Below are 14,273 nucleotides of genomic sequence, written 5' to 3' on the forward strand. Positions count from 1 at the left end.
GCGTCTGAACAATCCAGCAGAAGGAGCTTCAGTGCATGTTCTCTTCAACTTCTGAATTAGTGAGCAGCTGAGATAGAATATGTGAAACTGAGATTGCCTTAAAGCTTCTGGACTTTTGTTACTGTTTTCATATTAAATTGATGCCCATCATCAAGGGCCAGTTTACTTTGTGCAGTTGTAGCCCAAGGGCCAGACCAGTGGAAAGACCTCAGAGAAGCTTAGGCGCCTGAGTTTGAACAACTAGTCGTCTGATGTCATAGAGTTGCAGCCTCCCTAAAGTCTCTTGCCAGTAATCTATCTGTCTGTCTATCTATCTATCTATCTATCTATCTATCAATCATCTATCTATCTATCTATCTATCTATCTACTTTGAAACGTAAGAATGTTCAGTGTCTCCTGAGGTCTAGCAGCATAGGAATTATTTAAAATAAATACCTAAAAGCGAATGCTGTGAGATCATGCATGTGGCTGTTTTGGAAACTTTAGATTACCAACAAGCAGCCTGTTAGTTGTGTTTAGGTCTCATAACAAAGCCACTTTGTCAGACTTAACAGATGGTGTCTTCTTTGCCAATGTTGCCACTCTACATTTCTCCTAAAGGTTGTATGTCCACAGTCAGCTGTGTTAAGTGGATACATTCTGTGGTAGTCTGTCTGAGGCATTTGGGGGAAAATACAAGTTAATCTATCTAATTTCCCACTCGGCTGCCCCCTGGATGTACTTGTGGAGCTGAGTTTACATCATGGAGATGATGGGACTGGGAGAAATTATGAGCTTGAAGATAAAACAAACCCCACTTATCCAATTAAAAGAAAATAGGCATCCTGAATCCACTAGATTTTTTCATCCTTTAAGACAAAATCTCAAGGGATTCTTCAGGACATATGGTAGGATTGTACTTGCTGCTGTTTTAATAGCTGGCAAGATGGGCTTCCGTAGTAGCTGTTGTGTCCATAGCTGCCCATAACCTTTTTGGCATGGTGTTTGGGGAGGAAAGCCACTTTGGAATGACACTGGCACTTGTGCCTCAGGTGACATTTCAGAGATAGTACTGATCTGTTACTTATTATTTGTTGGTGTTTCACTTGGAGTGAAGGTTTAATCAGGTACCACTCATTCATTGAAGATGAATGCACTGGAGGAGCTCTATAGAATATATAGTACCTATGTATAGAAGCTGTTTGACTACCCTACCAGAGTTGCTATGAAAAGCATAAAAAATGTGTAACATGTCAGTGAACTGCTAAGCACCATTCAAATGTAAGGTAATACTATTTAAAAATGAATCATTTAACAAATATTTGTCATGTGTTGTCTTTGGTGATGGTCAGCAGTGTTTGCAGCCCTTTAAGAGGTTTTAACATTCCTGGAAAAAATCATGCAAATCATTATTCCTGTTGAATTCCAGGAGCCCATAAACACTGGCTTCTCATTGGCTGGTTTAGTGGTTTCTTCAGCTTAGTGTGCCAAGGAGTTGAGCATGGATTTGGAGACATGCCTGACTTTCAGTGGTTACAGCGTCACGTCCCCTGCTCTGCCTCATTCTCTGTGCAGTCTTGGCTCCTTCAACCAGAAAGTTGTGGATCAGTTGTGGTGAAAAAAGTACATTTAGCAAGTTTCTTTTTCTAGGAAGTGTTTTATAGGTTAAGTCTCCCAAACAGTAAAGAACAGGGTGGCACAATGCACGTTCTGCCCCTCGCCATTGCACATTGAGATGATGTGGTTTTCCTGTCGTCCCTACAAGCTCCTGCCTCGTGAGAAGTGCCCCAGACCTTCCTCTGCTTCCTTTCAGGTGTTGGATGTTTCTGGGGGGGTCGGGGGGGAGACAAAACTTTCCACTATGTCTTTTCTATGTCAGATTATTTGATGAACTGCTTCAATTTTTTTTCTTCAACAGATGGGTCAGAGAGTTTTTGAATGAAGAAAAGAAAGGGCTTGATGTTCTAGTAGAATACCTATCGTTTGCGCAGTATGCAGTAACGTAAGTAAAATTCGAGTTGCTTGCATTTGAATTTCATGGGGTCACAAAAGCTGCAGCTTAGTGGTAAAATTTTACATTGCATAGAGAAGAAGATGTGGGAAGGTTTAAGGAGGTTTGTTTCTGTTTGTCTCACTTAAAACAGTCACATAATTGTTACTAGAAATGCCTTTGAGGCATAAATAAAACAGGTGAGTGAAAGATACTCTTAGCGGAACTCTTATTTAAAAGAATTTCTTCTACTGAACTGCACCTTAAGCCCTGTCTTTTTATTTAAAAAGTGATGTAGCTGGGGGTGTAGCTCAGTGGTAGAATGCTTGATTAGTATGGGCAAAGGCTTGGATTCAATCTCTACCACTGCAAGTGTAAACACGCGCGCACACACACACGCACACACACGCACACACACGCTAATAGATGCATAGAAAATGACTGCAGAAATGGATGCTGCCATAGTGACCTGGGAGGAAGTGGCAGACAGAACTTTTCCTTTTTATTTCACACGTATTTGCATTGTTTCAATTTCCTGCCTACAAGTTGGGGGTGGGACAGAGTAGAAGAGTAGAGCAGGGGAAAGACCCTACATAGTGAACCTTGTTGTGTTATTTCATCAATCTTTCCCATCTTCTTGGCTTCTGGAATGGTTTAGAGCAGGACTGGAATATGTACATTTGAATGAGACTTCTTCTTCTCTACATTTTCTCCTTTAATCAAAAAATGTTCTGCTTTCCTCATCTGTACATACTAAGGCAGTGATGCTATGATTATAATTTGACTGGAAGGTGTTGCAGCCTATGTGGTGTTTTTTTTCCCTTTCATTCTGTATATAACTTGAATTTTGTACTCCCTAACTTCAAAACAGGCCTAAGACCTAACCTGGTATAATCTTAAAATCTCCATGACTTCCCTGAGAATTTGTGCGGAGAAAACTATACTTATTCTTATCATATAGATGAAGAAACAAATGTTAACTGAAACCGGCTTGATGGGTTTCTGTTTTCGTACCTCTCAAGTATTAGATGGGATAGACTGAAAAAAAGAAAACCCTAATGGATCAGGTCATATCTTCCAGAGAAATTGTACTCTGAAATATAATCTTGTTTGTACGGCATGTTCTTCCAAACTTTACCTATCTCCATTACATGAAAACCTCCTAATTTCTCTTATGCTTCATATTATATGATAAAACACAATATTCTTCATTACATATTTTAAAATCTAGAGAATATTTCTAGAATGGAGAGGACTAAGAAAAATTAGGATTACTGGATAAGAATAGCATGTTATATGTTCTATATTTGTTATAATGAAGCATTTGCATACATAATAATTGAACTTGTCAACCAGATTTCCCAATTGTACCCTCACATAGAATCATTAGGAAAATGCTGTGTTACTATGTGGGAATTCTTGTAGTGTATATTATAAGACAATAGCTAACAAAAGATCAGAACTCAGTGTTCTTGTTTCCTAATCTTGTGCCTTAGGTTTGGTATGTTTATTTTGGCATGGGCTTTAAGCTCTGGGTTATTAGTTTTAGTTTTGTTTTGCTTTAATTAGATATGTTATGTGTAAGTTTTTCATTGGTCTTTTATCTAGAAACTAGTGGGCTTTAGATTTTCTTACTGTTCTTTGTCATGTGACGATTTCCCAGCCTATGGTATGTGAGAAAGTAGGTTTAGACCCTGTCTGTGAAATAGAGGATTCACTAAGGTGCGCCTTTCCTTTCTCTGCTGTGTGAGAGTGGGAATGAGCGGAGAGGAAGGAGTGTGTGCTAAGAGGCTGAATGACACAGGGGCTGCAGAGGAACCTGGTGAGCGTGCTGATACTATGAGTGATCGTGGGATTTTGCCTTGAGTTAACCGCCTTCACGCTTGGCTGTGGCCTTTTATTTCCAGTACTTCACATGCCTTAGGTCACCCCGTTGTGCATTCCTTCTGTTCAGCATTGCCTCCTATATCCAAGGCCGTGACCAACCTGCATTGGCTGTAGGCCCCAGTATTTGCTGTCTGATGAAACCCTAATAGGTGGGCTGTGTCACGGGGGTTTTCTGATAACTGCTCCAGTGACATTTCATTTTGGCATCACACTTCTGTTAAAAAATCATAGATAATTCCTAATACGTATTAATTTTTTTCTTCTGAAAGATCTTCTAAAATCTTCCTAAGGATATTAACTGTAATTACTTTCTGTTTGTTCTATAGTGCAATCAGGCATTACATAGCGGAACTGTGTGTAGAAACAATGAATACAATTTTTTTTTAGAAAGCAGAAGTGCTGTTTTCTGTGAGAGGAAAAAATTGCATGGAGCACAAAGGCTTGTGTGTTTAAAATTTTTGCTCTGAAAACTATAGAAGAGTGAGCAACTCAGCTTGCCATTTATTCTAACATGGTTAACATGAGTAATAACCTCAGAAAATGTCAAGAGAAACAACAGTCTTACTTTAAAGAGCACCACATTGGGAAGAGATTCCAAAATCAAAGCAAATCCTTAACTTCACTAGTAATGTATCACATATGGTTGGAAAAGTACACTTGCCAACACACTAGGAGAAAATGCTCAGTGAAAATTGATGGGTAGGAATACATTAGTATAAACCTAACATATTGACTTGTTAAAGCAAAATGAAGACAGCTGTTACAATCTTTTTCCACCTTCTACCAGAGCAATGTTAGCAACTGGTGAGCTAGCAAGCCTTATAGTAAATTACAAATAATGCATCACTACTTAATTTTTGCTATTCATAGCTCTATGATTCTGTTGCCAGGCCCAGTGTTTATCATCCTTGCATTATTGAAGCTAACACCGAGTCTATAGAAATTCTTTTTACTTTTCTTTGTCTACAAAGACTTCCTATACTAAAGTGCACAGGTATTACAGTGATGACAAATTGTATATACCCATGTCTGTGTGTGAAAGTGAATTTCTAAAGTTTTCATCAGCATTCTTCTTTTGTTGTAGTTTTGACTTTGAAAGTGTGGAAAGTACCGTGGAGAGTTCAGTGGACAAATCAAAACCCTGGAGTAGGTCCATTGAGGACCTGCACAGAGGGAGCAACCTGCCCTCACCTGTGGGCAATAGCGTGTCCCGCTCAGGAAGACACTCTGCACTGCGGTAAGTGCCTTAATCAGGAGGACTCTTCAGTAGGATGCACTAGGATGGCCGGGTCCCTTCTGCTGATTTGGGACAGTTTATCAGTGCATCTTGCCACGCAGCACTTTCATTTCTGATGACTCGAAATGAAAGTTTCTTTCAGAGTTCATGGGTCCTTCCCTTGGCCAGTACTCTGTGGCTTCAAGTATACCTTGAATCAGCATAGAAAGTGAGACATTTCTGCCAAAGGATTAACAGAATAGTCTCATAGCAGACAAATTTCTGAAACCCAGTGAATGTGGACATTGTGATGCAGGTATTGTTTCCAGCGTAGAGGCAGCACTTTGAGATCTGAGCATCTAAAGAGCCTCTATGCTTTTCGTTCTTCATGCTTTTGTGCTGCCCTCTTTTCTTCCACTCGTAGCTCAGGTGCATGCTCTGCAGGATGTCTTCTGAGTCATAGGTGCAGAATGCTGGAGTGAATTTGTTTTAATTGATGATACATCTTTAAGCAGTGTTTCTTAGGTTAGATGTGCTTCATTTGTTAACCTTACATTTTCTCCTAAAGTTTCCCTGTTAAGTATCTCCTGGCTGAAATACCACCAGGCTAAGGGAAGATTGGTACCTACTATGTATACCAGTTTGGGGCATAATATTGCTGGGGTCGTTCATTCACTCATATCCATGACTGTTCATGAATTGAGAAATATTTTGGAGCTTCTATAATTTGCCAGACACTGCATTTGGAGTTAACTGTATATTAGTAGATGAATCGGCTATCTTGCCAATCAAGTTGGAGATATCTAGAGCAAGTTCATAAAGCTTTTTATGGTCTATGAATTTAATATAAAGTCTTATTAATCATAAGACCCTCATTCCCATATGTTCCTTAGTCTCGGTAGCTTGAAAATTTTATCTCAAGTATTTCAGACATGATCTGGCAAAAGGATATTTCTGTTGTATTTGAAATCACCATGGATTTTGGGTCATTGTCGTAGAGTCCAATAGTAATATGAGGCTTTCAGACCATTCAAATTTGGTTGCCTTTTAATTATTTTTTATTCCTTTGTCTTGGATTTGATTGTGGAAAGTTAAAAAAAATTCTCTATAATGAAATTCAGCTCTGCTGAAGTGTTTGATGTTTATGCTTCCAACAAACCATTCACATTTTTTACAGAATGCCAAAAATGCTAACGCATTTAGAATTGATTCTAAAATAATAAGAAACAGTATTTCAGTCCACCTTTTGATATTTGTGAGGGGCCAAGGACTATAACCTGCCAGTCTGCATCAGCTTCGCAGGTGGGCAAAGGAAAATGTGGAAGTTGGAGAAAGGCCTGTTGTGCCCAAGCAATTCTGTCACATTGATGCTCAAATAGAAATTCTTACCACTAGTTCAATCTACAATTGTATGTAAGGGGTTTATTTTACAAAGTATATTTTAATTTAATTTTCTATCTTTCCTTACTTAGAAAGTATCATGTATCAGCCAGCTACCACCCAGCAAGTACTCATTTTTCTGATTAATATTTCACCTTGTAAAAATTATTTAAGTCCTTTCCCAGGGATCTCATTATTTCTTGTAAAGTGAAAGGATCAAAGGGCCAGAGATTTAGCTCAGTGGTGCTGCGCCTGCCTTGCAAGTGCGAGGTCCTGAGTTTGATCCCCAGTACCACTAAATAAATAAATAAATAAATAAATGGATCAGGGAAATCGCCCAGGCTCAAGGAAGGATGTAAGGCTGGGTACAGGGACATCAAAAGTGAGCCTGGGGTGCTTTACATTGGCTCAAGATGCTGTTGATGTTTATTTTCCATTGGGAAACAGACTGAAAGTACAGAAGTAGACTTGATGGACATGGTACCTAGAGAAAAGCAGGAACTGTATAAATTTCTGCTTAGCAGGTTTCTCAGAAATAACTCATTGAGAAACCAATATCAAACCAATATCTTCGGTTTTGTATTTTAGCAGGTTCAAGCCCAGGAAGGCATTGTACTTGACTGTACTTCTTGATTTTTAGTAACTGAAGAAAGTCAACAGGGCAGTAGTTTTTATTTCACTTAGTGACTCAAAGCTTTGAATTTTGTTTTTGTTTTTAAACTGTGTATCAATGATAGTTCAACATTTGTGGCTCATGGATTTGTGCCTGGGTTGTGTTTCTGTATTTGATCGTTGGGTAGCATCTGTTACCTATAAAAACAGCAATCAGATGTAAGGCATATGGTACGTGTTGCTTTTCATATACCCAAAGATTGTTTACATTTTTTTCTCTTCCTCCTCCTCCTTTTCTCCCCCTTCTTTCTCTCCTTCCCATACAACCTTTACTTTTATAGCTTTGTTTTTGTTGTTATTTTTCATTCCACCATCTCACTTCTGATTGCCTCCTCTACTTTGTCCTTCCTTGTCTTGCTGTCTCCTCTCACTTTGGTTCTATTCATCTCTTACACCACTACCAGATTGGTTTCTCTGCCTGAGTATCTTCAATTCAAATGCCACCAGAGCTGCTTCTCCCCCTGTGGCCTCTGGAGCAGCGTCAGTTTACACGCTGATGGTGAGGCTTCAAACCGGAACATCTCGTAAGTCATGGGTGAAAATGCCACCCAAGATAGCTGATAGTGCATGGTGGCAGGGTCTTGTGACTGCTCTCCATGTTATAATATGATAACTTTGTGACTTTGCGCCAACACACTGTCCTGGGATAAAGCCCACTGTCTTTTTAAGCATTGATACACTCTGTTATCATATTATGATTCCTTATTTTAAGATTTTAACCCATTAGTATATGTCGCATTGTTAATATTGTAGTTTTTTTAAGAGAAAAAATATTCATGTTCTGTAGAGATGATTTATTCTGCTAGCTTTGTTTGATTAGTAAATGCCGCTATATCCAGATGAAGATTTCAGTCCCCTCTTCCTAATCTCCAGATAATAACATAGATTCAATAGTCTTTACTAGTATTACTTGGCAAAAAAATTGGCTAAACTTGGAAGAAGAGATAAGACTTCAGGAGATTTAAAATGTGTTATAAATAAGACATGATTAAAGAAAAAAGGAAAAACACTTGGAAGATATAGGTTTTTGAAGAAAATTCTAATGTTAGCCCAGTCTATTACTGGTATTCATACTTTTTAACTATTTAAAATTGTTTATTAAGCATTTTGTAGTTGGATGTATACCTTGAGTTGTATTAACTATTGGATTCTGAATTATCATACATTTGACAGCTTGGCCAGAGGGAAAATTGTTGATCTTGAGATGCAGGAGAAACCCAGTTGTTCTGTCTCCAGAGCCTCTTGTGTCTCCAGGTGACATAAATTTCTGCCAGTGTAGCTACAGATCTGTCTGACTTAAGCGATATACTATATGCGTGTATGTGCACGTTTAATCTGTGGGGAACCAAGGGTATATTATTTCAGATGCAAGAGAAAGAAAGTAATTTAAAAATTTTAAGATCAAGATCAATGCCCTAATGGTATTTCAGGTCTAATACTTGAAATTACATAGACATAAGCAAGTTCCCTGAGTTTTTAAGGAAAGTGGTAGTTTACTAACTTAGGCCCTAGGGGACAGGACAATTTAAACTGGGCCTTTCAGTGATGGATCTCAGGATGAGGAAAGTGTGCTCTGATGAGCAAAACCTTGTGCAAAGGATCAGGCATGTTCAGGAAAGAGGGAGAAATTTGTCCTTTCAGGGACAAGTTGTGTGATACGATAGAGGTGGAAAATGATAGCTTGGAGAGAAGAGATCACAAATGACAAAACTGGAAAAGCCTTGTAGATCATCCTGGCTGACTGTTTCCACTGGGTGAAGAAACCAAGATACACTTTGACTTTGATTATTAACTACTGCTAATATTTTTTCCTAAGCCCTCCCTAAACAAGATTTTACTGTTTTTCCTAGAACTATCATTTTAGTGGAATGGAATTTCAGGAATCACCATCATCTGACAATTTCCCATCTATATAATCAGTGGATTTATGTGAGGAGGTGAAGAGTTCAAATTTAGATCCCTGTTTATACGCTTTAACACAGTAATCCCATTTCTGGTAATATTTTTTTATGGAAGAAATTTTTTTAAGTTTTTTAAGCGGCACAAAGATGTAGATAACATTAATATAATTTTTACTGGGAAGAAAAACTTTTATTGAATGGCATGTTTGTGCTAGGCACTGTCATGAGAGCCTTGTGTGGTTTATTCCTCACAGTGCCTCTTTAACTTTTTTAACTGTAGTTACCACAGTTGGCTCCAATGCTTAAACAACTTGCCTGAGATCAAACAGTAAGTGAGGAGGTAGGATTTGAAATAAGGTGGCTTACTCCACATACAGGAGGACCTTTGGCCAATTCTTCTCAGAAATTATACCCTTTTTCTTGTTCTCGTAGGCTCCGAATAAGCTAGTAGAGACCTTGACCACTGTGCTGGAATATTCTATAACTATTTGAAAATAAGGTCTCATAGACACGTGAAAAGGTATTTCCTAACTAAATGACAGAAATAGGACAAAAAGTTCTGTATTTCTATAATTTTAGTTTTACCTATTGATAGATGGGAAGACATTGAAAGAAAAGTTTAATAAATGAAATAGTGACTTTTTGCTGAGGGTATTATGAGTAAAGTTTTCAAATTTTTGTTTCTATGATGTTTTGGAACTGATAGCTCATCAAGGATTTTTAGCCCCATTTTACAGATGAGGAAATTACATCTCAGAGAAGTTATACCCTCGCTAATAAGTGACAGAGCTAGAATTTATAACCAAAGTCTTCTGACTTCTTTCTACTGTGCCACATACCTTTATATTTTTTTACACTCTTTTATTATTAAATGTCTATTAATTTATTAAAAATTGGGTCTTAATGAGTATATTTTGATCACATCCATCCCCTCATTCACCTCTCTTATGCCCTCTTCTCCTCCTTATTCCATTCTTCATGTCTGATAATAGTCTGTTTTCTACTTTCATGTTTTTTTTAAATTCCACATATTAGGGCCAACGTACTATTTATGTACAATTTGAGGAAAAGTGTATTTGTGTATTCTCGTGCATTGCACATTAAATGTTAAATGCCATACATCAGTGTAACCAACCCTAATGAACCTAGAGGGAGATGGCGCTCAGTTTGGACATGGGGGAGTAAGGAGTCGGACTTGGTGGAGTGACTAGGGACAAGGACGAGTCGGGAGAATGGCTTGAGGGGTGACTGGAAGAGAAGGCTGCATGCGTGGTTCCTTTAGGAGCCAGTGAATAAATGAGTCTGGCTGGGAGTTGTTTAGGGCCAGTTGATGTAATGTGTTGAAGGGCAGGTTGTGAAATTAGCATTGTAGCTTATTGTCAGTGATATAAAGTTTACATATTATATTATATCTTTTATATTTAAAAGAGGGAATAATTTAAGCTTAAATTTTAATAATGTATAATTTAAGATGAGTACAAATATTTCAATTTAAAGGTCATAGGAGTAAGACGGTTTCCTTGAGCACTTTTCCACAGGGATCTGTCCTGCTGAGTTAGCCACCCGATAGTAAATGCCTTTGCCAAAGGGAATATAATGACAATGAGAAAGTTCAGATTAATAATGACTTTTCTTTCATGGGATGAGTTATCAGACTGTTCTTAGTCCATTCAAAAAGTATGTACTGACACTTTTTGATTATCGGGTGTATTCTATTACCTGGTTCTCTAACAGGAAATACCGACAAACAAGAAACTTTCGGTCCTTGATTAGGAAAAAATTCTTCAGTTTCTTCCCCTCCCTTCTTCCTTCCCATCTCTCCCTGTCTCTCCCTGTCTCTGTCTTTTTCTGTCTCTTTCTCTTTGTGTCTGTCTGTCTGTCACTGTCTCTGTCTCTGTCTCTTTCTCCTTTTACCCCGACTTTGAACTGGACTGAACTATTTCAGCTCTGTTTCTTTTGGCTACAGGGACAGTTAGAAAGCACTTGGCTCACTTTTTTAGCATTCTATATTTTATGAGTTTAATTGATAGAAAAAATATGCCCAAGTGATGTCATGTCTGAAGGGTAGAAGAGAGGAAACCTAAAACCCAAGGTCTTGGTTAAAGTAGTGTTAGCCCAGATCTTGGACCCATAAATGACTAGTGTAGCTCTGCTAGATTATGTTACGTGCCCTGTTGGTGTTGCATTCTGGTTGGCTTGAATCCCTTCCAAAGGGTTTCTAATTACTTTTATTTATAGGTAAATATTAGTTTGCTATCTGAATAGCTTGATATACTAGTTTTAAAAAATTCTTTTGCTGGTACATTTTAGGTATACAATACGTTTACATTTATCATTGGGTGCTTGTTCCTGTACATGATGTATCTTTTTCTTATTTTTTTTGTATTAAATTCTTTCATTGGTACATTGTACGTATACAACACAATTACATTTCTCATTGGGAACTGTACCTTTACATAATGCATCTTGGTTCTTATTTTTTTCCCATTCCTAGCCCTCCCTTCATGCCCTCCACCCTTCCCTATTTACAAAGACTTTATTTCCATTTTTTCCATTTCTCAGCATTTTTCCTTTCCCTTCTTTCCTTTCCCCTGCCCCTCCCACTACCCCTACCCCTTTGGACCTTTTCTTCCTATTTTACATTATCGATTATTCATTCTAATAATTGGTACATTTTAGGTATACAATATAATGACATTCATCCTTGGAAATTTGCACCTTTACATAGTCTCTCTTGGTTCTTATTTTTCACCCTTGCCCAGGCCTCCCTTCAACCCCTCCAGTCCTCCCTATTTACAAAGATTTTGTTCCTATTTTTCCATTTTCTCATATTAATCCCATTCCCTTCTATCCTTTCCCCTAGCCCTCCCACTTCCTTCCCCTTTGCCCCTTTTCTTCCTATTTCACATTATCTATTATACATTTAGTCCTTATTTACACTTTCAGTTTCACACACCAGAGAAACTATTCGGTATTTATACATGTGTGTCCTATTTATTTCACTTAAGAGTATCGCCTCAATGTGCATCCACTTAGCTATAAATGTCTCTAATTTCTCATTTTTTATGGCTGAGTAGTACTCCATTTTATAAAAAAAACACATTTTCTTGATCCAGTCTCCAGTTGATGAGCATTTGGGCTGTTTCCAAGTTTTAGCTATCACAAACTGCACTGCTATGAACATGAGCACACATATATCACTGTGGTATGATCCTTTTAATTCTTTGGGGAAGATCCCCAGCAGTGGAATAGCAGGATCAAATGGGACTTCCAGTCCTAGTTCTTTGAAGTATCTCCGTACTGATTTCGACAGTGCTTGCACCAGTCTACACTCCCACCAGCAGTGGAGCAGGGTTCCTCTTTCCCCACAGCCCCGCCAGCATTTGTTATTGGTTGATTTCATGATAGCAGCCATTCTTTCTGGAGTGAAGTGGAATCTCAGTGTTGTTTTCGTTTGCATCTCTAGAATGACCAATGATGTTGAACATTTTTTCATGTATTTATTTGCTATTTCTACTTCCTTGTCTGAGAAATGTCTGTTCATTTCAGATGCCCATTTTTGGACTGGGTCTTTAAATTTGGGAGGTCTGATCTTTTTAAGTTCCTTATAGATTCTAGATAGTAGACCTTTGTCTGAGGAAGAGCAGGTGAAGATTTTTTCCCACATTATGGGTTGTCTCTTCACACTGCTGGTGGTTTCTCTTGCTGTGCAGAAGCCTTTTAATAAGAAGAGATCCTGTTTGTTGATTGTTTGTGCTAGTTCACAGGCAACTGAGGTTTTGTTCATAAAATCTTTTCCTACACCGATGTCTTCAGGAGTTCTACCTAACCTCTGTTCCAACTGGTTCAGAGTTTCTACTTCAATATTTAGATCTTTAATCCATTTTGATTTTAGTTTAGTGCATAGTTCACAGGCAACTGAGGTTTTGTTCATAAAATCTTTTCCTACACCAGTGTCTTCAAAAGTTCTACCTAACCTCTGTTCCAACTGGTTCAGAGTTTCTACTTTAATATTTAGATCTTTAATCCATTTTGATTTTAGTTTAGTGCATGGTGAGAGATACAGGTCTAGTTTTAATCTTTGGCATGCTGAAGCCCAATTTTTCCAGCACCATTTATTAAAGAGGCTATCTTTCCTCCAGTGAGGATGTTTGGCTCCTTTGTGGGAGATGAGATGGCTGAGTGTGTCTGGCGTTGTTTCTGCATCTTCTAATCTGTTCCACTGGTCCTCAAGTCTGTTTCTTTGCCAGTACCATGCTGTTTTTATCACAGTAGCTTTGTAGTATAGTTGCAGGTTGGGGATTGTGATACCCCCTGCCATGGCTCTGTTACCTAGAATTGCTTTTGCTATTCTGGGTCTCTTCTTGTTCCAAATGAATTTTTGGATTGTTTTCTCGAGGTCTATGAAGTATGCTGCTGGGATCTCAATTGGAATTGCATTAAATCTATATAGCAGTTTTGGAAGTATGGCCATTTTCACTATATTAATCCTTCCTACCCAGGAGCAGGGGATGTCTGTCCATTTTCTGATATCATCTTCAATCTCTCTTTTCAGAGTGCCATAGTTTTCAGAGAAGAGGTCTTTGATTTCTTTTGTTAGGATGATTCCTAGGTATTTCAGTTTTTTGGATGCTATTGTGAAAGGAATTATTTGCCCTATTTCTCTCTCAGTGAGTCTGTCATTGGTGTAGAGGAAAGCTATTGATTTTTGAGTGTTGACCTTGTAACCAGCTACTTGACTGAATTTGGTTATTAAGCCTAGAAGACTTTTGGTGGAGTTCTTGGGGTCTTCTATATAGAGGATCATGTCATCTGCAAATAATGACAATTTGACTTCTTTATTACCTATCTTTATTCCTTTTATTTCTTTCTCTTGTCTAATTGCTGTGGCTAATGTTTCCAGAACTATATTGAACAAGAGTGGTGATAGTGGACATCCTTGTCTTGTTCCTGATTTTAGTGTGAAGGATTTCAGTTTTTGACCATTTAGTATGATATTGGTTGTTGGTTTTTCATAGATGGCTTCTATCAGTTTGAGGTAGAGACCATCTATTCCAATGTTTTGTAGGGTTTTGATCATAAATGCATGTTGGATTTTGTCAAATGCTTTTTCTGCATGTATTGAGGTGATCATATGGTTTTTGTCCTTGGTTCTATTGATATAGTGTATTAGATTGATTGATTTTCATATATTGAACCATCCCTGCATCCCTGGGATGAATCCCACTTGATCAGGGTGTATGATCT

General features: G+C 38.1%; 1 protein-coding gene across 17 annotated transcripts in view; it reads left to right on the forward strand.

The window, feature by feature from the left end:
- The window catches only part of Fmnl2 (formin like 2), a 303,824-nt gene that overhangs the window by 211,018 nt on the left and 78,533 nt on the right, over window positions 1-14,273 (forward strand). For 8 of the 17 annotated variants that reach the window (XM_013067527.3, XM_013067528.3, XM_013067526.3 and 5 more), the window contains 3 exons: window positions 1,899-1,982; window positions 4,942-5,094; window positions 7,407-7,649. In XM_013067527.3, coding sequence (XP_012922981.1) covers window positions 1,899-1,982; window positions 4,942-5,094; window positions 7,407-7,649 — 480 coding nt within the window. The remainder of the gene's footprint in view (window positions 1-1,898; window positions 1,983-4,941; window positions 5,095-7,406; window positions 7,650-14,273) is intronic. The other 9 variants (XM_087210048.1, XM_013067531.3, XM_013067533.3 and 6 more) reach the window with 3 other exon arrangements.

The sequence above is a fragment of the Heterocephalus glaber genome, unplaced genomic scaffold, assembly GCF_053883595.1.
Source record: "Heterocephalus glaber isolate CG9 unplaced genomic scaffold, H.glaber_assembly_v1.0 deba00001097, whole genome shotgun sequence".
Taxonomy (NCBI): Eukaryota; Metazoa; Chordata; class Mammalia; order Rodentia; family Bathyergidae; genus Heterocephalus; species Heterocephalus glaber.